At 38.5% G+C, this 23,902-nt stretch overlaps 1 protein-coding gene across 4 annotated transcripts in view; it reads right to left on the bottom strand.

Annotated features, from left to right (window-relative positions):
• Nucleotides 1-23,902, bottom strand: part of tnpo1 (transportin 1) — an 81,920-nt gene that overhangs the window by 13,167 nt on the left and 44,851 nt on the right. For all 4 annotated transcript variants that reach the window (XR_013547099.1, XM_078396600.1, XM_078396601.1 and 1 more), the window contains exons 12-20: nt 23,009-23,161; nt 21,875-22,100; nt 16,343-16,514; nt 14,443-14,529; nt 8,575-8,682; nt 7,825-7,983; nt 7,655-7,742; nt 7,421-7,519; nt 3,809-3,904 (exon numbers count right to left, since the gene is read on the bottom strand). Coding sequence is in view for 3 of the 4 variants with exons in the window: in XM_078396600.1 (XP_078252726.1) it covers nt 3,809-3,904; nt 7,421-7,519; nt 7,655-7,742; nt 7,825-7,983; nt 8,575-8,682; nt 14,443-14,529; nt 16,343-16,514; nt 21,875-22,100; nt 23,009-23,161 (1,188 nt within the window). In the remaining variant the exon portion in view is untranslated. The remainder of the gene's footprint in view (nt 1-3,808; nt 3,905-7,420; nt 7,520-7,654; nt 7,743-7,824; nt 7,984-8,574; nt 8,683-14,442; nt 14,530-16,342; nt 16,515-21,874; nt 22,101-23,008; nt 23,162-23,902) is intronic.

Genomic DNA, 23,902 nt, shown 5'->3' with positions numbered 1-23,902 from the left:
CAAGACATGAGCAAATGAGGGGGAGGAGAAAAATAAAGAAAAAACAACAAATAACTCAGAAACAGAAATCAACAGAATCTGTGTATGATAACAAAATTAAGAATCATCTTTTTGTGTTGATTATCAGATTAACTACCACCCAGTAAAGGGAGGCAGGTCATGGTGCAATCTTTTAAAAAAGAATAAAAACACGTCAGAAGGAACACTCCCAAAACACACCTGATAAACTAATCATCTCAACTGATCAAAGGGTAACAAACCACCTAAAAAAAAAACTTAAGATTTTAAATATCATAAAATCAGCACGCCAATTTGGCAAGTAATTTTACTTCAAATGTATGTAATTTTTTTTTAATGTTACCGGGCTTTTTTCCCCAGCTCTCCCAGTATTATACTATATTTTTAAAACAATGGTTGCACATAATATGGTATACTCAGCTCCTTAGCTCTTCGCAGTATACCATTACTTTCACTTGTTATACACTAATAAGAAATCACTAAGTGGAAACGTGATAGTACACCACCACAAAACCGGGCTCCCAGGTTTCATGTTAGGGTGGCACGGTGGTACAGTTGCTGCCTTACAGCGCCACAGACCCGGGTTCGATCCAGACTACCCATGGGGAGAACGTACAAACGTGTGCTATCTGTACGGAGTTTGTATGTTCTCCCCATGGGTTTTCTCCGAGATCTTCGGTTTCCTCCCACACTCCAAAGACGTACAGGTTTGTAGGTTAATTGGCTCAATACAAGTGTAAATTGTCCCTCATGTGTGTAGGCAAGATAGTGTTAATGAGCGGGGAATGCTGGTCCGTGCAGACACGGTGGGCCGAAGGGCCTGTTTCCGCGCTGTATCTCTAAACTAAACTAATACACACCTACTCAATCTGAGCTAAGCAGGGAAAATATTGATGTTTAAATAGGAATGCACAATCTTTGATATTACAATTGAAAATAGCTTTCACGGTGGAAATTACACAATTAGTATCGATTACATTTATTATACTTTTGATAGCAATAAATATATTTTTCTCAAAACCTGCAAAAACTACAATTAAAAACTAGTGTTTACTGATGGAGAGTATTTTTCCTAAAAGTAGTATAAACATTTGAAACCACAAATTCTTTTCTTCAAACTCTTGTGTGCTTTTCAAAAGGCCTTGCTATTTACATAATTCCAAAATAGAGATTCTAATAGATAGAAATGAAATAGTGTTTTAGAAGTGTTCCCCTTTAAACTCACGGAAAGTTATCATTCAGAAAGAAAAAGTAATGGTTTAAGGATTAATCCAAGCTAACTACGAGGACATTACAAAAATCCAGCAGATTCATATAAAGCAGAGGAGGGAAACCTATGTTCAAGAGACACAAACTATGCAACATTCTCATTAAAACAAGCATTCATGAACAATCTGATGAGACATGCAGAGAAGCAGATGAATGTTCATTCAAAAGTAAAGTTCAATGTAGGATATACTGATCTGAATGGTATGCCAGTTGGAATTAAATTCGAGTTGTGCTACATTTATGTTGCATGTATATTAAGTTTATAATTTGAATAATAATAACAAATTCTTCAGATCATTTTTTCTCACTTTGTAACCAAATTGTGAAAATTCCCATATTTCAACAAAAGCACTCAAAAATATCTGGAGATGGCCTTCAGGTAATTTCATTATAACACATGCTTAAAAAAAAAAGCTTCCTCGGATTATGAAATTGTAAAAAAAAATTAGCATAAAGTTTAATTAGATTCAAACGAGGAATTATGCTTAATGTACTTTTTAAGAAAGTCAAGCAATTAACATATAACCAGAAAAGAAGTGATAACCTGCCTTCATATGGACAAATGTCTGAATATAAAAGTGATTTATTAAAATTTAAGACAATACAGGTCTTATACTGTGTAATTGACATTTGGGTAATGGAAATTTGTCCTTCTAGAATTCACAAATCACTACCCAAAAATGCAATAAATGGAATAAAATTAATTCTCACTGAATTTATGTGGAAAAATAATAAATATTTTTTGTTCCTAACTCACGTCATTTAACGCATGTGCAGATGAAGCTTCTTGGCGTTACAAAAATCAGCTTAACTGTTTTCTAGCATCGCACCCTACCCCTCCACCCACCTCGTAATGCAGGGGTAGCCTGCATGCATGAAATGTTTTGTAGAATCATAAACTTTGAAATAAATACAATATAGTTGGGTATTGAAGAATTGATCAGTTATCCTTCATTAAACATACAACATTTTGTTCACATTTATTGCTGTGAAATGTGCAAATACTGTGTCTTACAGCACACCCGCATCTACTAATTCACAGATGTCCAAATATAAATATATATATATATATATGCCAAGAAAGAGGAACAAGCTTATAATCCAATTCCCCAATTCTATCAACTCTAACCATCAATGAAGCTGGACATGGCAACATTACTGTCAAAAGATATATGCTAAAGGAGTCAAATGAACTCCATGTCAGATGCAAGTTCTGTACAAAACAAATGCAAAATAGATTAATTACATCGCAACAGTAACTACACTTCAAAGTACTTAATTTGTATTAAAATACTATGAGAACCTGTTGAGGTAATTGAAGTGCCACATAAGTTCAAGCTTTATTTTCCCACAAGCGGCCTCAATATAGCATATTTTAAACTGTACAAGGTTCAGATACATATGTTCTATTTACATTTAAGTACAGATTGTTCCCTATATTCAACAAATGCAGATTAAAGTATGCAAAATTCTAGCTCAAATGGCAAGTGCAAACACAACAGCTTCACAGACACCATAAAAAATCAAGTTGGAATCTACCTGGCTCATAAGTTCCAATGACAAAATTTTCATACTGAACACCCAACAGTAGAGAAGCAGAATTTAACATATGGATGGATATGGTAGTTGAGTAATACTGAGGTATCAGTTCAAATTTAACCAAGAAATCCAAGAACTTAGTTATTAAATAAACCAGGAATTTAAAACCAGCCACTTTAAAAACCACTAACGGAATTGTTCTAAAAAGTCCCCCCCTGGATCATTAAAGTCAATTATTGAAATCTTCCATGCTCACTCAGTTTAGCTAGCGTGACCTTCAGCAATGGGGTTACAATGGCCGACAGGCTACTTAGTAGTTACAACTACCTCAAGACAAATAGGGAAGAACAATATGCCTTGCTATTAATGTCAGGAGCTCTTAAGTAAAACACTTTCTTAGTCAAAAAAATTGATAGATCTTGCAAGGGTTGATACTAAAATCTAAAAGGTCTACACATGTGAACAATTTACCTTTTATCAATAATTTCTCAGGATGATTTGATTTTATTCTGATCAAACAGGCCGTGAAGCAGACTAAATTCACAGCTCATTCTAACAGTCATATATTTACAAACCTCAAACTAATGCAATATTCCAAAGTATTTGCATTTATTTACAGGCAAATATTCGGCCAAGATTCCATTCAAAATATATATGTGAATTTTATAATGATTTCTGATGTTCATCACTCCTAAATTTGAGAGTTACTCTGCCATAGTGAGTGAAATATAACATGAAATTTTATGAACAAAGATGAGCAATCTTTAATGGGAGTAGATCCTAAGAACCGTTATGAAGAATTAACGTGAAACAAAGTGATGGAACTGAACTTGAAGCATTACCAACAGACAAACACTTCTTTCTCAATAAGCAGCAAAATGTGTGCTTATTTATTCACCCCAAAATATTTCCAGCTTCTTAAAATATACTTCCTAATCACGTTGTGCAACAAATTATGCTACAACATCGTTACTCGAGTTACCTGTATTTTCCAGTAATGTTTTTGGTGTGTTTGGCCTATTGATGATTTCCATCAGCTGGTGCAAGACCATTGGAACATAAGGCTGCATTTCAATCCCTAGTAAAAAAAATAGTTGAGTAAAAGATTTGCAGACCAATAAATGGCATTTGACACACTTATTACAGGAAATGAAGCAAAAATATACAACTCGAGATAGATACAGAAAAACGCAAGTAATTCTAGATCATGAGATAAGATGACCTTTGAGTCCTGGCTGCATATCATAAGGCATAAACTGACTTAGTCAGAGACGAAGAATGTTATGGTGGGAATCTCAGGACGCAGTACAGGATAATTAGCACATCTGGCTGAAGATGCGTTTCAGGGCTTCAATCCAACCTTTTACATTCATAAGGGCTTTTTACTGCTGAGGAAAGGAAATCTTGTCAAATCTCTTCTCTCATTTGTTGATCACTAAACTTCCATCAATCAGATGATACTTGGCTGCAATACACTGCTCTAATAAATGAGTTGTGTCAGCAGCAAGTTTATCCCTTTTGGTATGCAGTTTTGCAATTGAACCGGGTCGCTGCCTCATTAAAGAAATGTTGGATGACGCTCTCTTTCGTATAACCAGGGATAATTATCTATCATGTTATGTGACTAAATAATGGACAGAGATTAAACAAAGGACATGGTTTCCATGATAATTCTGTGCTTTTTATATAGACCATGTGGCAAACGTGATTGGCAGATCATAGTAACAGGTAGAATAGGAATGACATAGAAACATAGAAAATAGGTGCAGGAGGAGGCCATTCGGCCCTTCGAGCCAGCACTGCCATTCATTGTGATCATGGCTGATCGTCCCCAAACAATAACCCGTGCCTGCCTTCTCCCCATATCCCTTGATTCCACTACCCCCCAGAGCTCTATCTAACTCTCTCTTAAATCCATCCAGTGATTTGGCTTCCACTGCCCTCTGTGGCAGAGAATTCCAGAACTCTCTGGGTGAAAATGTTTTTTTCACCTCAGTTTTAAATGGCCTCCCCTTTATTCTAAGACTGTGGCCCCTGGTTCTGAACTCGCCCAACATTGGGAACATTTTTCCTGCATCTAGCTTGTCCAGTCCTTTTATAATTTTATATGTTTCTATAAGATCCCCTCTCATCCTTCTAAACTCCAGTGAATACAAGCCTTGTCTTTTCTATCTTTCCTCATATGTCAGTCCCGCCATCCCAGGGAACAATCTCGTGAACCTACGCTGCACTGCCTCAATTACAAGGATGTCCTTCCTCAAATTAGGAGACCAAAACTGTATACAATACTCCAGATGTGGTCTTACCAGGGCCCTATACGACTGCAGAAGAACCTCTTTACTCCTATACTGAAATCCTCTTGTTATGAAGGCCAACATTCCATCGGCTTTCTTCACTGCCTGCTGTACCTGCACGCCAACTTTCAGTGACTGGTGTACACGGACACCCAGGTCTCGCTGCACCTCCCCCTTACCTAACCCCATTGAGATAATAATCTGCCTCCTTGTTTCTGCCGCCAAAGTGGATAACCTCACATTTATCTATATTATACTGCATCTGCCACGCATCTGCCACGCATCTGCCCACTCACTCAACCTGTCCAGGTCACCCTGCAACCTCCTAACGTTCTCTTCAGTTTACACTGCCACCCAGCTTTGTGTCATCTGCAAACTTGCTAGTGTTGCTTCTAATTCCCTCTTACAAATCATTAATATATATGGTAAACAGTTGCAGCCCCAACACCGAGCCTTGCGGCACTCCACTCGCCACTGCCTGCCATTCTGAAAAGGACCCGTTTACTCCTACTCTTTGCTTCCTGTCTGCCAACCAATTTTCTATCCATGTCAACACCCTACCCCCAATACCATGTGCTCTAATTTTAGTCACCAATCTCCCGTGCGGGACTTTATCAAAGGCTTTCTGAAAGTCTAGATACACTACATCCACTGGCTCCCCTTCATCCATTTTACTTGTCACTTCCTCAAAAAATTCCAAAAGATTAGTCAAGAATGATTTCCCCTTCGTAAATCCATGCTGACTTGGACTTATCCTTTTACTGCTATCCAAACGCACCGTTATTACCTCTTTAATAATTGACTCCAGCATCTTTCCCACCACCGAAGTCAGGCTAACTGGTCTGTAAAATGACAAAATAACCGCATCTCTCACCTTGTTACACAATTTATAAAGAGCCCAGTCTGGCAGCTCTGTCCATAATGACCAAGAAAACATCAGTGGTTTGCCGCCAGTGACGTTTTGTCCACAATTCTGAGCACTTACAAGTGGTTCTTCCAAGTAGTGTTGCAGAATTGTTGCAAATATTGCAGAATACTGATTCAGCAACTGAGAGATGGGAGATTGCAAACATTTGCTTTTGCATCCTTGTGTTCATCAGGAAACCATTGTGCTAGAGTGGTTCCAAAAATCAATCAGATGGGTGGAAGTTTCTCCCAAGACCACTCATTGAATTAGGTTAAGTATTGGAATTATTAGCCAATGCAATGACCATTGCGCTTTTGTATCTAGCAGATTCCATCAGATAATCATATTGATGAGAAACATTTGGAAACAGTGATAAGTTTAGAGAGCTAATTAAGTTTTAATAGACTCTTCTCCCCCTCCCCCCCTGAAAATGAAGCGTTTAATTATTTAATGAAACAAAAAATATTTGTTATCAAATAATCAAAGCCAACATCTTAAAAGAGAGAAACAGCAGTCATAAGGCATGAAGATAGGCCCATCAGCCCACTTGTTCTTGCTAACCAAGTTGCCATTATGGGCTAGTTCCATTTACCCATATTTGGCCTATATCCCACAAAACCCTTCCTTCAAAATTCTTCCCATCTGTCCAAATATATTTTGAAGATTATAATTATATCGGCTTCTATAGGTTTCTCTGGCAGGGCATTCCAGATATGGTCTACCTTCAGAGTTAAAATTTGCCTCAAGTCTACACCCTCTAGTTAGAATCTTCTATCATGGGAAACAGACTGTAAGCATTTACATTATCCATGCCCCTCATGAAGTTGCGTACTTTAACAAGGTCACCCCTCAGCTTCTTGAACTCCACACAATAAAATCCCAGCCTCTCCCTATAATTCAAGCTCGTAAGTCTAAGTAACATCCAAGTGATTCTTTGCTGCATCCTTTCTAAATTAATGACAGAGCAAAGAAATTGAGAGAAATTTAAATAAAGCAAAACAAAAACCTGAAAGACAGATAACGCCAGAAGTATTCAGCAGGTCCTAACGGAGGAAGTAACAGACCTAATCTATGAAATGATTCTGGCATTCCTGTTTTTTTTTAGGGTAACATACATTCACACAAGGGCAACATGGCCATTGTATACTGTTTTGCCACAGCTATTAAAAGATGCAATAGTATTTGCTCATGAAAATGAACAAAAAAAATAAACAGAGCAAAATGCACAATTAAAAATAAGTGGAAAGAACATGAAGATTAAGTTTAGGCTCCGCTGCCCAAGAGTCATCGCAGAAAGATTGAAAAACTTCTCAACTTCAATTCTACATGCGTATTTCTTACCATATCCATAGTTCGAGATAAATATATATATATATAGATATCAAATACTAACCCATCTGAATGGAGATCTCTCCAATTGCCCACGTGGCATTATTACACACTGAAATAAACTCTGGGTTCAAATTAGTTCCGAGAACCGGCATGAAGTCAGCTGCAAAAAGTTAAAATCAAAACATCACTAATTTTAAATAAAGGCAATATATAATCACTAATATAATTGTTTTCCAACTGCAAACTTAATATTATTAAACAGTGTAACAGATATACAATTGAAGATATTACATACCAATGCAAGGTTTCACATGCTGAAAACAAGCTTTTGTTAAATCGCCCAACAAAGCAAATGAACTCTGTCGCACCTCGGGCATTTTATCCTGCAATTTACAAAGAAAATCTATGTTTCAGTTTCTCTCTGTGTGTTACAAATAGCTCTGTTGTAATTAAATGCCTACTAACCTGCATACACTGATACATTAATGATAAAATATTGCTCTGTGCTACTAGTTGTTCAATGCTTCCTCCAAGACCTTCAGCCAGGCCACTTAGTAAATCAAGTGCCACGATCATAAAATCTTTGTCTGGAGCTTCACACTGGTCAGGTTGAGAACCATGCAACTGCAAGACAGAACCAATGACAAAAGTACAGAACAAGGCTGCAATATCATTTGCGTCACAATAACACTGGTTTTGTTTGCCTGATAATGCTAAATAGAATCCATATGGTGGTACGAATTAAACTTGTCCGAAATCATCCCACTTCCAGTTTGTTGCTCTATGGACTTCAATTAACATTGCTCAAATTCAACAAGGAAAAAAGATTCCCCTAAAGCAAATTAAAACCACTAATGTTAGAACTGTAAATGCGTCTTACTACAATAACATTTTGCTAATAATTTATGGAATGTCAATCAATCTGACAAAATAAATTTTACATTTGCTATGTGTGTTTTCCTGCTACTTCCTGTTTTGTTGCTAATATTTCACAACTTTCATCAAATCCCATTTGGTCGTTTCCTTTGTGATTTAGTTTCCCCTTAAATGAAGACATACTTCAATGATTCCCTATAACAGCAAAATCAATACGCTAACGACTACCTGGGTGAATAAGTTTATCTTAACTTTATCCTGAAGAATATATTGAATGAAACAAATGTGCAATATCCCATGACAACTGCACCCGAGAATAAATAGCACCAACTTGCTTACCATAACTTGTGAAAGTGTCTTTTGCACCAAGTTTACACAACGCTGGTATACTGGTTCACAGTATGGAAAAAAGCCAGTCTGCAAGGCAGTGGCAACAGAAGATAGGCACTGAAATATAAAACAGATTTAAAATCATGCCATTTTTGGTAGATTATATCATGGAAAAGTAGATGTTATAATACAATAAAATCCAATGGTATTAGTGGATAGGTAAACATTTGAAATAATATAATTAAATTATTCTCTACCAAATAATATTGAAAATAATAAACGTTGGAAAAGTGTTTCAAAGCAAGCTGGAATTGCTGATTCAAGATTGTATAGGGGATTGGTGGGAAGAGCGGGAGGCAGGGTGGGGAGGCGTTATCTCTGGAAGTCACTTGTTTGGTTTTAACATTGCATGGTATTAATTAAATTAGACAATGCTATTTTTTTATATTGGATCCACAAATCTAAACATCAAATTTCAATCCAGGCATATATTTAATAATCATTACCCATTTATTTCAGACGGATTTATAAAGTGCAAATTAGTCTCCCAAAACACCAATTAACCCACCTGATATTATTTGAAAAAGTTAATTAGCCTAAAGCTCAAAATCTATTTCCTGAGCATAATATCTGGTAGACGAGTGTAGAAAAGTATTTTGAATTTAGACATTGGCAGCCTAGAACATCCACATCAGATGGACATTTGCCCCATTAATACAGAGAATTCCAAATTACAGTTCTACACTTTACGCATGCTTATTCAGTCAAAATATAACAATAAGTAAAATATATATATATTTTTTTTTAAATGGTAATGCTTACAAAGAGCACGTTAAATGGCTTATCAATAACATAGAAAGAACAAACGAGTAAAAGGGAAACATAGCACTAAATGATAGGCGTGATTGCTTATTACACCATATCATGCCGCTAACTGTACAAAATATCCCAAGAGATGGCCATTAATCTTCCAACAAAATTTACACTGTATAATAAAGGATATCAGGTAAACAAGCACAGATTAACAAGGAGATTTTAGGAATGACTTATAACAAGAGATAAAGTGGGAGAGGATTAGGTAATGATGAGGCAAGGATGGAGGATACAAGATGGTGCCTTAATCATATACTGTCTCAGAGTAATCTACTAGTCTTAATACTCTGATACTTGGGTATGATTGAGTTTGCATGTAGTGAGATATTACTGAATTGTATGCAAAAAGACAATTTCACTGTACCAAGGTACTTGTGACAATAGAGAACCATTGAAGCATTGACATTTTTGAGTATAAAGCATACACATCTGAAGAAAATAGCTGACAATGATAGATAAAAAGAAATTAACAACGCACAAGTAGTAAGAAAAATTAGAAGCTGGCCAAAACGGCAAATGAGAGCAGATATCAAAATAGACACAAAAAGCTGGAGTAACAGGCAGCATCTCTGGGGAGAAGGCATAGCTGACATTTGGTGGGGTTTGAAGACAATTGTTTTGATCTTTCAAATATTTAGCTGAAGGAAATTACTTATCATCATCAAACAAGTAACAGGACAAACTATGCCAATTTTGATAAAAGGTCATTGACCTGGAACATTAACTGCTCCTCACTCCGGAGATGATGCCTGACCCTCTCCTTCCCAGCATTTTCTGTTCATCTACAGATTTCCACCATCTACAGCACTTAGCTCTTAAGAGGCGCCATGCCATAATAGTTTTGTTAAATAGAAGTCTTGACTAGACAATAAAAGCAGTGAAACAATTGTTTAGCATTCAAAGATGAAACTTGAAAATTAGGTATTGCAATGCAAAATATAACATAATAACATAATATAAAAATGTATTTGCAGTCTGAACAGAAAGCAACGCAAAGAAAATTAAAAGAAAGACATTTCATTTTATCTGAAAGAGAAACAGAAGCTGGCCCTGAAAAGCTGAAGCAAAATTCCTGTTATTCATTCGGGGACCCAGTGACTTGATCTTAAAGATCACCAGGTTGTTTTAAAAGGTTGATGGCTCTTTAGATAGATTATAGAAACACAGAAACATAGAAAATAGGTGCAGGAGGCAGCCATTCAGCCCTTCAAGCCAGCACCGCCATTCATTGTGATCATGGCTGATCATCCACAATCAGCCACCCGTGCCTGCCTTCTCCCCATATCCCTTGATTCCACGAGCCCCCAGAGCTCTATCTAACTCTCTCTTAAATTCATCCAGTGATCTGGCCTCCACTGCCCTCTGTGGCAGAGAATTCCACAAATTCACAACTCTCTGGGTGAAAAAGTTCCTTCTCACCTCAGTTTTAAATGGCCTGAGCCTTACTGAGATTAGAACCAGAGAAAAATTACTGAAAGCCAATTTTCTTGTTATCAATTACTACAGATGGAAGTAGCATACAAAAGGACTCACAAAAGTTATTCCAAGGGACTAGAACTATTAAAGACAATATGTTATAAACAATGCTCTTCTTGAAAATTGTACAAAATGACATTAAGGATTGACATAAATTGCATGGAGAAAGCATGGGATATGGAAATCAAAATTTAATTGCAAGAGGCAGATATTTTAGGATAAAATGGGAGCATGATTGAAACAAAATGTAAAATCATAATTACCAGTAGGGGGAGATGATATAAATCTTAATACGCAAGCCAGAAATTGAATAATCTAATGGCACAATAGTAGGTGCCGAGTGAAAGCAGCAGCTGAATCCAGGAATAGTGAAATGAATTCTCGACTATTAGTTGACGTATTTGTGATGCCAGATAAATTTGGCCTACAGAAAACGATTTGTGATTGGTTTGAAACAGTACCAAAGCACGAATGTTAAAAAATAAATAAGTGTGGAAGTGAGGATAACAGAATAATTGAAAAAGTAGAAAGGATTTAAAATTAAGCAATTAGTTATTCAAAGTTTGTTCATTATAGTAAAGAAATTAATTGTTTACAATAGACAATAGGTGCAGGAGTAGGCCATTCAGCCCTTCGAGCCAGCACCGCCATTCAATGCGATCATGGCTGATCACACTCAATCAGTACCCCGTTCCTGCCTTCTCCCCATACCCCCTCACTCCGCTATCCTTAAGAGCTCTATCCAGCTCTCTCTTGAAAGCATCCAACGAACTGGCCTCCACTGCCTTCTGAGGCAGAGAATTCCACACCTTCACCACTCTCTGACTGAAAAAGTTCTTCCTCATCTCCGTTCTAAATGGCCTACCCCTTATTCTTAAACTGTGGCCCCTTGTTCTGGACTCCCCCAACATTGGGAACATGTTTCCTGCCTCTAATGTGTCCAATCCCCTAATTATCTTATATGTTTCAATAAGACCCCCCCCTCATCCTTCTAAATTCCAGTGTATACAAGCCTAATTGCTCCAGCCTTTCAACATACGACAGTCCCGCCATTCCGGGAATTAACCTAGTGAACCTACGCTGCACGCCCTCAATAGCAAGAATATCCTTCCTCAAATTTGGAGACCAAAACTGCACACAGTACTCCAGGTGCGGTCTCACCAGGGCCCGGTACAACTGTAGAAGGACCTCTTTGCTCCTATACTCAACTCCTCTTGTTATGAAGGCCAACATTCCATTGGCTTTCTTCACTGCCTGCTGTACCTGCATGCTTCCTTTCAGTGACTGATGCACTAGGACACCCAGATCTTGTTGAACATCCCCTCTTCCTAACTTGACACCATTCAGATAATAATCTGCCTTTCTATTCTTACTTCCAAAGTGAATAACCTCACACTTATCTACATTAAACTGCATCTGCCATGTATCCGCCCACTCACACAACCTGTCCAAGTCACCCTGCAGCCTTATTGCATCTTCCTCACAATTCACACTACCCCCCAGCTTAGTATCATCTGCAAATTTGCTAATGGTACTTTTAATCCCTTCATCCAAGTCATTAATGTATATCGTAAATAGCTGGGGTCCCAGCACCGAACCTTGCGGTACCCCACTGGTCACTACCTGCCATTCCGAAAGGGACCCATTTATCCCCACTCTTTGCTTTCTGTCTGTCAACCAATTTTCTATCCATGTCAGTACCCTACCCCCAATACCATGTGCTCTAATTTTGCCCACTAATCTCCTATGTGGGACCTTGTCGAAGGCTTTCTGAAAGTCGAGGTACACCACATCCACTGACTCTCCCCTGTCAATTTTCCTAGTTACATCCTCAAAAAATTCCAGTAGATTTGTCAAGCATGATTTCCCCTTCGTAAATCCATGATGACTCGGAATGATCCTGTTACTGCTATCCAAATGCTCAGCAATTTCGTCTTTTATAATTGACTCCAGACTGATGTCAGACTAACTGGTCTATAATTACCCGTTTTCGCTCTCCAATGATCTGAAGAAACTAGACGTCAATGAACAATAATTTAAACAAATTAGAAATAATCTTGCCTCATTGGAGGTGGAATGTCATACAGCATCCCACTTTGGGAGTAATGGCAATGATTGGTTAATTTTGTGAGGGCAAACTGCTTCCTACTTCATAGTACAATTAGAATAATAAACAGAACCAAGCATGCAGCAAAATTACAAAGAAACTAAACTAAGTTTAAGAAAAATATAGATGGGGAAAATAGAGATAGACATTACTGATTCAATAAACATTAAAATAAATAAATCAATAAATGCACAATAAAGCAAGACAAATACAGGGAGCAGAGGATTTTCTGAATTGTTATTAATTGCAATGCCAATAGAAAGGGAAAAGCTACAAGTTGCATCATATAGTTGTATTTGATAATAATGTGTAATGACAAGTATTGTAAATTATTTGCAAATGTATTAAAATAAGTGGCATTGTAGGTATTTAGATAATTATCAATAATAACAGCAGGATCTTCATCAGCTAGGCAAGTGGGTTGGGGAATGGCTAATAAATTTTGATTCAGGTGTGAGGGGTTGTAATATGGAATGTCAAACTCAGGCAGGATCTTTACAGTGAATGGTAGGGACCAGGAGAGTGTTGTAAAGTAGAGGGTTTCAGTGGCGTCGCAGGTAGACAGGGTGGTGAATGTGGTTTTTGGCAAGTTGTCATTCATCGGTCAGGGAATTAAGTGTAGAAGTTGGAACGTTAGGTTACAGTTGTACAAGACGTTAGATATGCCGCATTTGGGAGTATTCTGTTCAGTTTTGATCACCATGCTATAGGAAAGATTCCATTAAGTTAAAAAGAGCCCTTGTGTCCTGGATGTTGCTTTAGGAAGAGGATGGGCAGGCGAGGACTTTATTTCTTGGAGGGCAGGAGACCAAGGAGTGAACTTATGGAGATGTATAAAATGAGGGGAATAGATGGGGTGAATGCACAGTGTTTTTCCCCAGAGGGGAGGGAACAGGGAGGGGATAGGTTTAAAACGAGAAGGGAAATTATTTAATAAAAATCTGAGGGCAACTTTTTCCATTGAGAGGGAGGTGGATATATGTTTCCTCCCCCTTGGGAAAAACACTGTGCTATAGGAAGTAGTCTAGATAGCTATAATAATATTTATTAAAAAAATTGGAGAGGTACGTGGATAGGAAAGGTTTGGAGGGATATGAGCCAAACATGGATAAAGCAACAAGTTGAGATTAGTCGGTATCTTAGTTGGGCATAGACAAGTTGAGATGAAGGGTGGTGTTTGTCTCTATGACTCTATAAGTGTAATAAGGTGAAGTGGAAGGGAGACGACAAGAGAAAAACATTTTATAAATCAACAGCATCGTTGTAAGAACAAGAGTAAGGGATTACTATTGTAGATGTAACACCAAATGACTAACAATAACATAGGATACAATTCAGGTAAACCTAAGAGCTTTTTTTCCATGCCAATTCTAATAAAATCCAGCTCAAATACAAAGATTTAAAGTTTGAAAATGCATTACCTCAAGTAAGGGGAAAAGATCTTTATCTTCATCCTTCAACATGTTCCATTTCTGAATGAGTGGAGGCATCAACATCTGAATATACTCCTTGTGAGGAAGAGAAGGGAAATTTTACTGCTCTAATGAATTACAGGTCGACAGCAGGTTACATGAACTTGTTACGTTGGGGTTCAGTTTCTGTGAGTTGTTCGTAACCTGAACAATTTGCAAGTCAGAAACGAGACCGTGAACAGAGTTCCCACATGGCAGGAAATGCCTGCAGCATTGCAGAGCAAATCTATACCGCTGATCACTCTGAAGAAGGGTCTCGACCTGAAACGTCACCCATTCCTTCTCTCCTGAGATACTCCAGCATTGTGAAATAAATACCTATTATTAGTGGTGAATAAAAGCTATGACAGAAAATTTGACCCAAAATAGAATCATAACAATCTTTCGTGCTTGCAGTAGTCAGTGTTGGGTCTGCTACTTTTGATGTTATATGTTAATGATCTGGATGAGTTCAGTTTAGTTTATTGTCACGTTAATCGAGGTTCAGTGTAAAGCTTTTGAGGGAATATGATAGCTTTATGGCCAAGTTTGCAGATGATTCAAAGATAGGTGGAGGGGCAGGTAGTGTTGAGGAGGAAGGGAAGCTGCAGAAGAACTTGGATGGGTTGGGAGAGTGGGCAAAGAAGTGGCAAACGGAATACAGCATAGCAAAATGTATAGTCATAAAGACAAAGACTATTTTCTAGTTGGGGAGAGGATTCAGAAATCGGAGGTACAAAGGGATTTGTAGTGGTGGTACAGGATTCCCAAAAGATTAATTTGCAGGTTTAGTTGGTGGTAAAGAAGTCAAATGCAATGCTAGCATTCATTTCAAGGAAACTAGAATATAAGAGCAAGGATGTAATGCTGAGGCTTATAAGGTGCTGGTACGGCCACATTTGGAATATTGTGAGCAGTTTTGGATCCCGTTTTCTAAGGAAGGATGTGCTGGCTTTGGAAAGGGTCCAAAGGAGGTTTATGAGAATGATCCCGGGGATGATTGGATTAATGTATCAGGAGGATTTGAAGACTCTGAGCCTATCCTCGCTGGAGTTTAGAAGGATGAGAGGGGATCTCATTGACACCTACTGGATAATGAAAAGCCTAGATAGAGGGATGTGGAAAGGATGTTTCCAGTAATGGGAGAGTCTAGAAACAGAGGGCACAGCCTTGGAATAAGGAGCTGACAGTTGAATCTTGTATTCAGCATTGTTGCCAATAATGTGTCCTCCTGACCTATTCGACACTTAACGCGGAGTTTTCTGTAAATTCGCTTTGTTCCTTCAGAATAGAGATGAGGAGGAATTTCTTTAGCCAGAGGGTGGCAAATCTGTGGAATTCATTGTCATCGAGAGCTGTGTAGGCCGTAATTGGGTATTTTTTATGCATTGATTGATAAAAGATTCTTGATTAGCAAGGGTGTTATGGGTATGAGAAAGAAAAATAGGTCAGCCATGATTGAATGGCAGAGTAGATGCAATTTGCTGAATGGCCTAATTCTGCTCCTGGGTGTTATCATTTCAAATGACTCAGCCTCCAGTTTAATGGGGTAGAGAATTTCAAAGATTAATAATCTGAATAAAATCTAAGCACAATTTTATCCTGAAACTATTCCGCTGTATCTACACCCACCCCTATCCCCACCAAATAAAGGAAAAAGTCCTCTCAGCATACATCTTGGCAAGCGCCCCTCAGAATCTTGAATGATTCATCAAGGTTATCTCATTTTCATAAGCACCATTCCATATAGGTCCAACTTAAACGACCACTCAGAATAACCACTTAATTGCAGATGGACTATTTTTGGATTTGTTGACCTTTTAGTCCTAATGATTCAAGATAATTGATAATGTTTCAGTAGTTCTCTTACCTGTTTATTTAAATGGTGCCCAACTGAGTCAGCAAGTGTTCCAATAGCATCATAGAGAATTAGTAGATTCTTGTGCTGATATTTATTAAAAGCAAAAACAAGTGTATCAAGTATATAACCAAGGTACGGCACCAACTCCGTGCAAGCCTCTTCCTCTAGGGTAGCAAAAGCGCTGGAAAGCAAAATATGGTTGCATTATTTGCTTACATTCTTGACAAATTATTTACTTCAAATAATTCAGATATTTTCTAACTATTCTAACCAACTATTTTCCCCCCCAGTTTACTTGTGCTGCATCAAAGTACAAGATTCACATCAAAATAATGGATGTCCCCCAGTCCTGATGTGATCTTTTCCAGGTGATTGAGTGAGACAGGGGAGGAGACAGCTGGGGCCTTGATGATGATCTTTGCGCTCTCTTTAGACACTGGCTAGGTAGCAGAGGACTGGTGAGCCTAACATCAGTGGTAGGAAAGCTACAGGAGAGGATTCTTAAGGGATAGGATCTGGAAGAAAATGCACTAATTAGGTGATTAGATAATTTGGCTTTGTGAGGGTTATATCATGTCTCACTTTAATTTGAAATGGAGATCCTTCTTCCCTGTGACCATCAAACTGCACAACCCCTCCCCCTTCTGTTGTGAGGTAAACTGGCTCCCCCTCCAATCTTTGCACATCCCCAATCCTTTCCACTCGTCACTTTAATTTCATGTTTCATGTATTTTGAGTTTTATGACTGTTGGCAGATCAATTTCCCTCCTGGGATAAATAAAGTTCTATCATATCGTGGTACAGAATTAGTGTCACTGCCTCATAGTTCTGGCCAAGCAGGTTCAATCCCAGTCTCAGGTACCGTCTTTGCCCAGTTTATGTGCTTACTTTGTGACAAAGATATGGAAGGAAACTGGAACACCAGAAGAAAGCTGACACAGTCAGAGTAAACACACAAACTAGGTTAATGGTTACTGGAAATTCCAGTAAAACTACTAACACTGAACATTTAGGCCTCTGCTGGAATGACAGATTTATGAACTACTGGATGTTATTATTCTATTAATACCTTAACACACAATTAATTCATTTTTCAAGACACTATACAGTGTAATAAATTTTAGTGAACCTGGTAAATTGAAAGGGAATTCGGGAAACAGCATCATAGTGTGTTAAAGAGTGAGGAAACAGAACTATATGAATTTAAAGAGAGTGCATAAAGCAAAGTACTCGTGTTCAGAGAAAGTGTTTGATGTAATGGCCTGAACAAGCCAAATGCTGAACCCTCAGGCTTTCCAAATGATTTGATAGCAGAATATTGGAGTTCTACTGCACAAACTTGATGATAAATAATCTAAAGAGGCTGATAGATATATGCGAGAAATATTGCAGGGCGCAGGGAAATGCAACTGATGGGATTGCTCGTTTGGAAGCCAGCACGGACCTAATGGGCAGAATGATCTCCTGCTGTATCAATGTAATTATAAGCCCCCCAAAAAATTGAGAAATTAAATTGTCCAAGGATTATCTGAATCTTAAAAGAAAAAGCAGATACTGCATAAACTTTTGAAAAAGTAACCAGGCACATACCAACTGTCTACTTTGCAAGTTTAGTTTAGTTTATAGATACAGCGTGGAAACAGGCCCATCAGCCCACCGAGTCTGCACCAACTAGTGATTCCCGCACATTAACACTATCCTACACACACTAGGGGCAATTTTACATTGATACCAAGCCAATTAACCTACAGACCTGTACGCCTTTGGAGTATGGGAGGAAACCGATGATCTCGGAAAAAACCCACGCGGTCACGAGAATGTAGAAACTCCGTAGACAGCACCCATAATCAGGATTGAACCCGGGTCTCAGGCGCTGTAAGCACTGTAAGACAGCAACTCTACTGCTGTGCCACCCTAAGTTCATATAAGGCTGTCTTGCCTCAGAATTGAACAATACTTTCAACATTTTCTTCGTACTGCTAGCATCACCAGCCATTTCCACAAAACAAATTGCGATGAATTGAGGTTTGATGACAATGAAGGCTATTGGTATTCACATACTCATCTGTTGGTGAGATTCAGCGCAATCCTTCCACAGCTTTAAAAGTTTCCAAATTAATCTACAATCAGTATTTCTCATCAATAGAGATACAGGGCCAAATCATGCTGGCTGTGCAAGGACCTACTTGAATACTTTCAAGGACCTAACTTCCAAGTCTGAAAAACAAATACTAGCCGCTGGACTTCACGTGGTGTCCAACAGTAGGCCTGAAATCATCTCCCAGCCAGACCTGGTAGAGAATCAGTTATTTGCATTGGGATTCACACCTGACCATTTAGAGGAAAGCAGCCAATGAATTTTCACTGATGTTTATTTTAATCCTTTGAACAATTTCTTAGCAATGTAATGTTTTTATTATTTTGATTTAAAAAAAATACAAATATAAGTTTTTAAATGTCTCCAAGCATCTAATATATAAACTTTTTAATAAGCTTCTAGCTTTGTCAATGAAATGTCAAAGAGTAGAGGGCACAGATTTAAGGTGAGAGGGGCAAATCTTAAAGAAAGCGCTGCAAGAGGTAGTGGTTGAGGCAAATACAAGTGTGGCATTTAAGTGGCTTTTAGATAGGCCAATAGATATACAGGGCATGGAGGGATATGGATCGTATGCAGGCAGAGGAGAGGACATGTAACTTGGCTACATGTTCAGCACGGACGTCGTAGATCAAAGGGCTTGTTTATGATCTAAGACATGCCATGTTCTTTAATGAGATTTGAAGTGCTGCCCCCAGCTTCACTTCCAATCAAAGGTTGTCAGGGTGCACTGAGAGTAGGGGCTCAGCACAATGAAGAATTAAACCTCATGTCCTGTGGTATCTACAAGAAAATTCAGATTCACTGACTTGCAGGCAACCAGTAGCACCTTTGTAGGAATCTCAACTATGCCAAATGCCATTTAGAACAATGGTTACAGTTGGCACATTCTGCTTTCAAGCAAATGAGCAAAGCCGTGGCCAACTGCCAAAGTTTTGGACAGAATTAGACAGGAGCTTCCAAAAGTTGAGTGGAGGCAATGGGATGTTTGCAAGCAATAGGATGTCCAGAAAATGGGATGCTTTTAAGTGAGAGTTCAAGATTTGCATGTTCCTGTTACAGAGGGAAGGGAAAAGCAATTAGTAGTCTTTAAAATAATTAATTAAAAGAATGTTTGAATGTTTGACTTTGGCACAAATGAAAAAGAACAAAACAGGCCTGTAAACACAATAAGTAGATAAAATATAATAAACAAGGAAGCGAGGAGCATACTTAAGGAAATCAGTATGGCATAAAGGGGACGTGAGATAACTCTGGCAGATAAGATTAAGGAGAATCTAAAAGATCTTATGTATATCAAGGGAAAAAGGGTAACTATAGAGAGAATAGGGGCTCTCAGAAACCAAAGTAATCAACTATGTGTGTGGAGCCACAGGAGTTTGGCAAGGTCATCAATAAATATTTCTTCACTATTTTTTATCACAGAGAAAGATGGGAAGACTAGAGAACTTGGGAAAGCAAATGGAGCTGTCTCGAGGACAGTCCTTATTTCAGTAGATGAGGTGCAGGATGCATAGGATGCATAAAGGTAGATAAATCTCTCGGGCCTGATCAGATACAACCAAGGACATTGTGGAAAGCAAAATAAATTGTAAGAGATATACAATTTCTCCTGAGATATACATTAATCTCATGGACATGGGCGAAGTGCTAAGAAGGCTAGAGAGTGGCCAATGTATGCCTCTATTTAAGGAGGGCCCCAAAGAGTCCTAGCAAAGAGTCAAGGAAAGGCTAATGGAATTTAATTCAGATACGTGTGAGGTGTTGCATTTTGGGAAGTCAAACCAGAGAATGGTAGGCCCCTGCGGAGTATTCTTGCTATGGAGGGCGTGCAGCGTAGGTTCACTAGGTTAATTCCCGGAATGGCGGGACTGTCGTATGTTGAAAGGCTGGAGCGATTGGGCTTGTATACACTGGAATTTAGAAGGATGAGGGGGGATCTTATTGAAACATATAAGATAATTAGGGGATTGGACACATTAGAGGCAGATAACATGTTCCCAATGTTAGGGGAGTCCAGAACAAGGGGCCACAGTTTGAGAATAAGGGGTAGGCCATTTAGAACGGAGATGAGGAAGAACTTTTTCAGTCAGAGGGTGGTGAAGGTGTGGAATTCTCTGCCTCAGAAGGCAGTGGAGGCCAGTTCGTTGGATGCTTTCAAGAGAGAGCTGGATAGAGCTCTTGAGGATAGTGGAGTGAGGGGGTATGGGGAGAAGGCAGGAACGGGGTACTGATTGAGTGATCAGCCATGATCGCATTGAATGGCGGTGCTGGCTCGAAGGGCTGAATGGCCTACTCCTGCACCTATTGTCTATTGTCTATTAGAGAAGAGTGGAATCTAGGAGGACAAGTAAAAGGGAAAAACTTTCGCATTTTCCCCAAAAGTGCCGTCTCAGTAAAAAACAGGAATTTGGCACACAGGCCTTCAGCAGTCAGGGAACTGAGAAGAGACGTCATGATATAGTTGTACAAGACATGAGACCACACTTGGGAGTATTGTGTTCAGTTTTGGTCATCCTACTATTGGAAAGATGCCAATATGTTGGAAAGAGTGCAGAGAACATTTGCAAGAACATAGCCAGGACTTGAGCTATAAGGAGAAAGTTGGCAGGAATTTGTTCCTTGGACCTTGGAACACAGGAGGCTGGGGGTGATCTTATTGAGGTGTATAAAATCATGAGGGGAAGAGATAGGGTGAATGCAGATTCCTTTCCAAAAAAATAGGGGTATCAACACCTTAAGGACATGGGTTTAAGGTGAGAGGGCAAAATTTAAAAGGAACCTGAGGGGCAACCTTTCCACAGAGGGTGGTGGGTAAATGAAATGAGCTGCCGGAGGAAGCAGTTGACGCAGGTATAATTGGAACATTAAAAAGAAGTTTGGACACGGACAGGAATGGTTCAAGAGGGATATAGGCCAAACAGGGGCAAAAAGGACTAGATGGGCATCTTGGTTGGCCGAGGGACCCATTTCTGTGCTGTTGTCACTGTAAATTTATGCAGAATAAAACAAGCCATACTGTCAAATAACTGATGCAAAATTCCAAATTCAAAAAGCTAGGTTTCTGCTTAAGTTGTGAAAAGATTCCCTTAAGTTTCTAATTAGTATATTGAAAGAAAATGTCACACATGTAGTATCATTGCTTTCAATTTGAACATTGCAAGCTTTCCAGAAAGAACATTAGTTGATTAAGTGAATATAAAAGTTAGTCATGGTGTGGAAACGAGATCAGTTGAAAATTTGAAGAACTATTACTTGACAATATTTCGATCACTGTCTATGTCAGACATCCTATCTAGTTTCCCCCGAGTAGTTTACAGAGTGCTGACTTTTAATAGCACGAGGCTATTTATAACTGTTAAATGGTCACTGGTACTTTCTCAAAGACACCCACATGTAGATTTAATAATATGCTTGATGTAGAAAAATACTATTCACTAACAAACCTGCAAGCAGCCTCTTGCACTCTCTTATTGCTGTCCAAGATGCGTTTCAGCAGTTCGGTCATTAATGGCTTCAAAAAAGTGTCTGGGGGTTGACTTACTACCCAATGTGCATAGCGGCTGAGTGTCCAACATGTAATAGAACGCACAAGAGCTTTCTTGTCAGAGAGGCACTGAATAAGATGAGGGATAAGTTCTGGCAGGTAAGGTATCATTCCTTGCATACAACCTGTAAAACAAGTTAAAAGGTTTTAAGGAAAAACATATCTACCAAGCCATTCTTTTGTTCATTTAAATGCTCCCTAAATATATATTTTGGCTACTTTGTAAATAGAACTTTTGCAAATAGTAGTGGTGAAAGTAGAGAAGGTGTGCCAACCATGCAGACTTATTTTAAACCAAAGGGAAAATGCGGCAGATGCCGAGATTGAAGATTACAGGAAATACTCAGGTCAGACAGCAACCGCAAACAACTAAAAATAATTGGCATTTCAGTCCCTGAGCTCGTGAACTAGGAAATGTTCTAAATAATAAATGAATCAAATCTTGAAAGAAAACGTTGCAGCTTCTGATTAAGATGCTTCATCAGACTGGTGTTTATGGCTTTTAAACACAAATCTTCAACAATTTCTCTTTCCAAAGATGCTGCTTGACCTGCTGATGGTTTCCAATTTTTATTTCAGATTTTCACCATCTGCAAGCAACCTTGCTTAATTTTCACTGAACTCTTGAAACTGCAAACCTTCAAAGTGCTTCTTTCACTAATTTTGCCTATTCATGGAATAGCACCAGACTAAGGCATTAAATGCACATAAAAATCGAGAGCCTATAATAGTTAAAAATCTACATCTTTATAACATTTGAGAAAGGTATACTTCCACTGAACACAAAAGTTATGCAACAAAATTCAAGGTTATACGACACATGATCGAGTCTGTAGAAGGGTCTCGACCCAAAACGTCACCCATTCCTTCTCACAATGTCGCCTGTCCCGCTGAGTTACTCCAGCTTTTTGTGTCTATCTTGGGTGAAAAACCAGCACCTGCAGATCCTTCTTACACTTTAGATAAATTATTACAGTTTATAAGCAGAATCTTTGTTCATTTAATGTTTCCTGCATTCAATTGACCCACTAACCTTCAGCAATAGCTCCAAGCACCAGAATTCCAGACTCCTTCACCACCCAGTCTGGGTGAAACAGCAGCTCCTTGAGCAATGGCAAAATATGTGGCAACAATTCATCCCGGAATACATTAGCCAGTACATCCAACGCGGCGGCAGAACATTTTCCTTAAGAATAAGAAGTTATATGTAATGTTATTTTAATGTCACAGTCACATCATGTTCTTAAATTTAAACCCTTTAAAGTCAATATTAAATTCATCAGACAAAGAAACAACTTAGTGTTCCTCATTTCCCTCCTACATCATACGCTTTTATTTAACCAGAGTTTTATTTTGCAGTTGATGCAACACTTTATCAACTACCTTCTGGAAATCAAAGTATAGCACACTCAGATTCCATTTTATCAGTTCCATTCTTATTTTCCCCATTAAACTTGAATTTTTCACAGTGCATGGCTGTAAAGTCTTTATTAACAGCTTCTAACATTTTTCCTGGGATGCATTAAGCTAACGGCTTGAAGTTTTCTGCTCGTCTCCCTCGCTTTTCAAATAAAATTTGCTACTTCCTGATCTTACAAAACTTTTTCCAAATCTAGAGAATTTTGAAAGGTATTATTAGCGACCATCTGTTGATTCGGCAAAGGCTTTCAAGCTTTTTTTAATCAGTTTTACCATTTTGATCCAGAGAGTGTTATCACGCCAAATGTTTACAGGCTCATTAAGAATTCATTTTTCCCCATCCCTCCCAGAATCCTGAACAGGTACATCAGAGTTACCTAAGCGATGATCTGCAACAGAAGTTCCTGATTTAGCTTCTCAGCAGATGATATTTCAGTCAAAGACAAAACTAACTTCATATCCAAATACCAGCATGTCACCATTGCCATCCTATAAGCTCAGCAGAAGG

This window comes from Rhinoraja longicauda, chromosome 3, assembly GCF_053455715.1.
Source record: "Rhinoraja longicauda isolate Sanriku21f chromosome 3, sRhiLon1.1, whole genome shotgun sequence".
Taxonomy (NCBI): domain Eukaryota; kingdom Metazoa; phylum Chordata; class Chondrichthyes; order Rajiformes; family Arhynchobatidae; genus Rhinoraja; species Rhinoraja longicauda.
The sequence above is the reverse complement of the archived record's forward strand: the minus strand, read 5'-3'. Positions and strand labels throughout refer to the sequence as shown.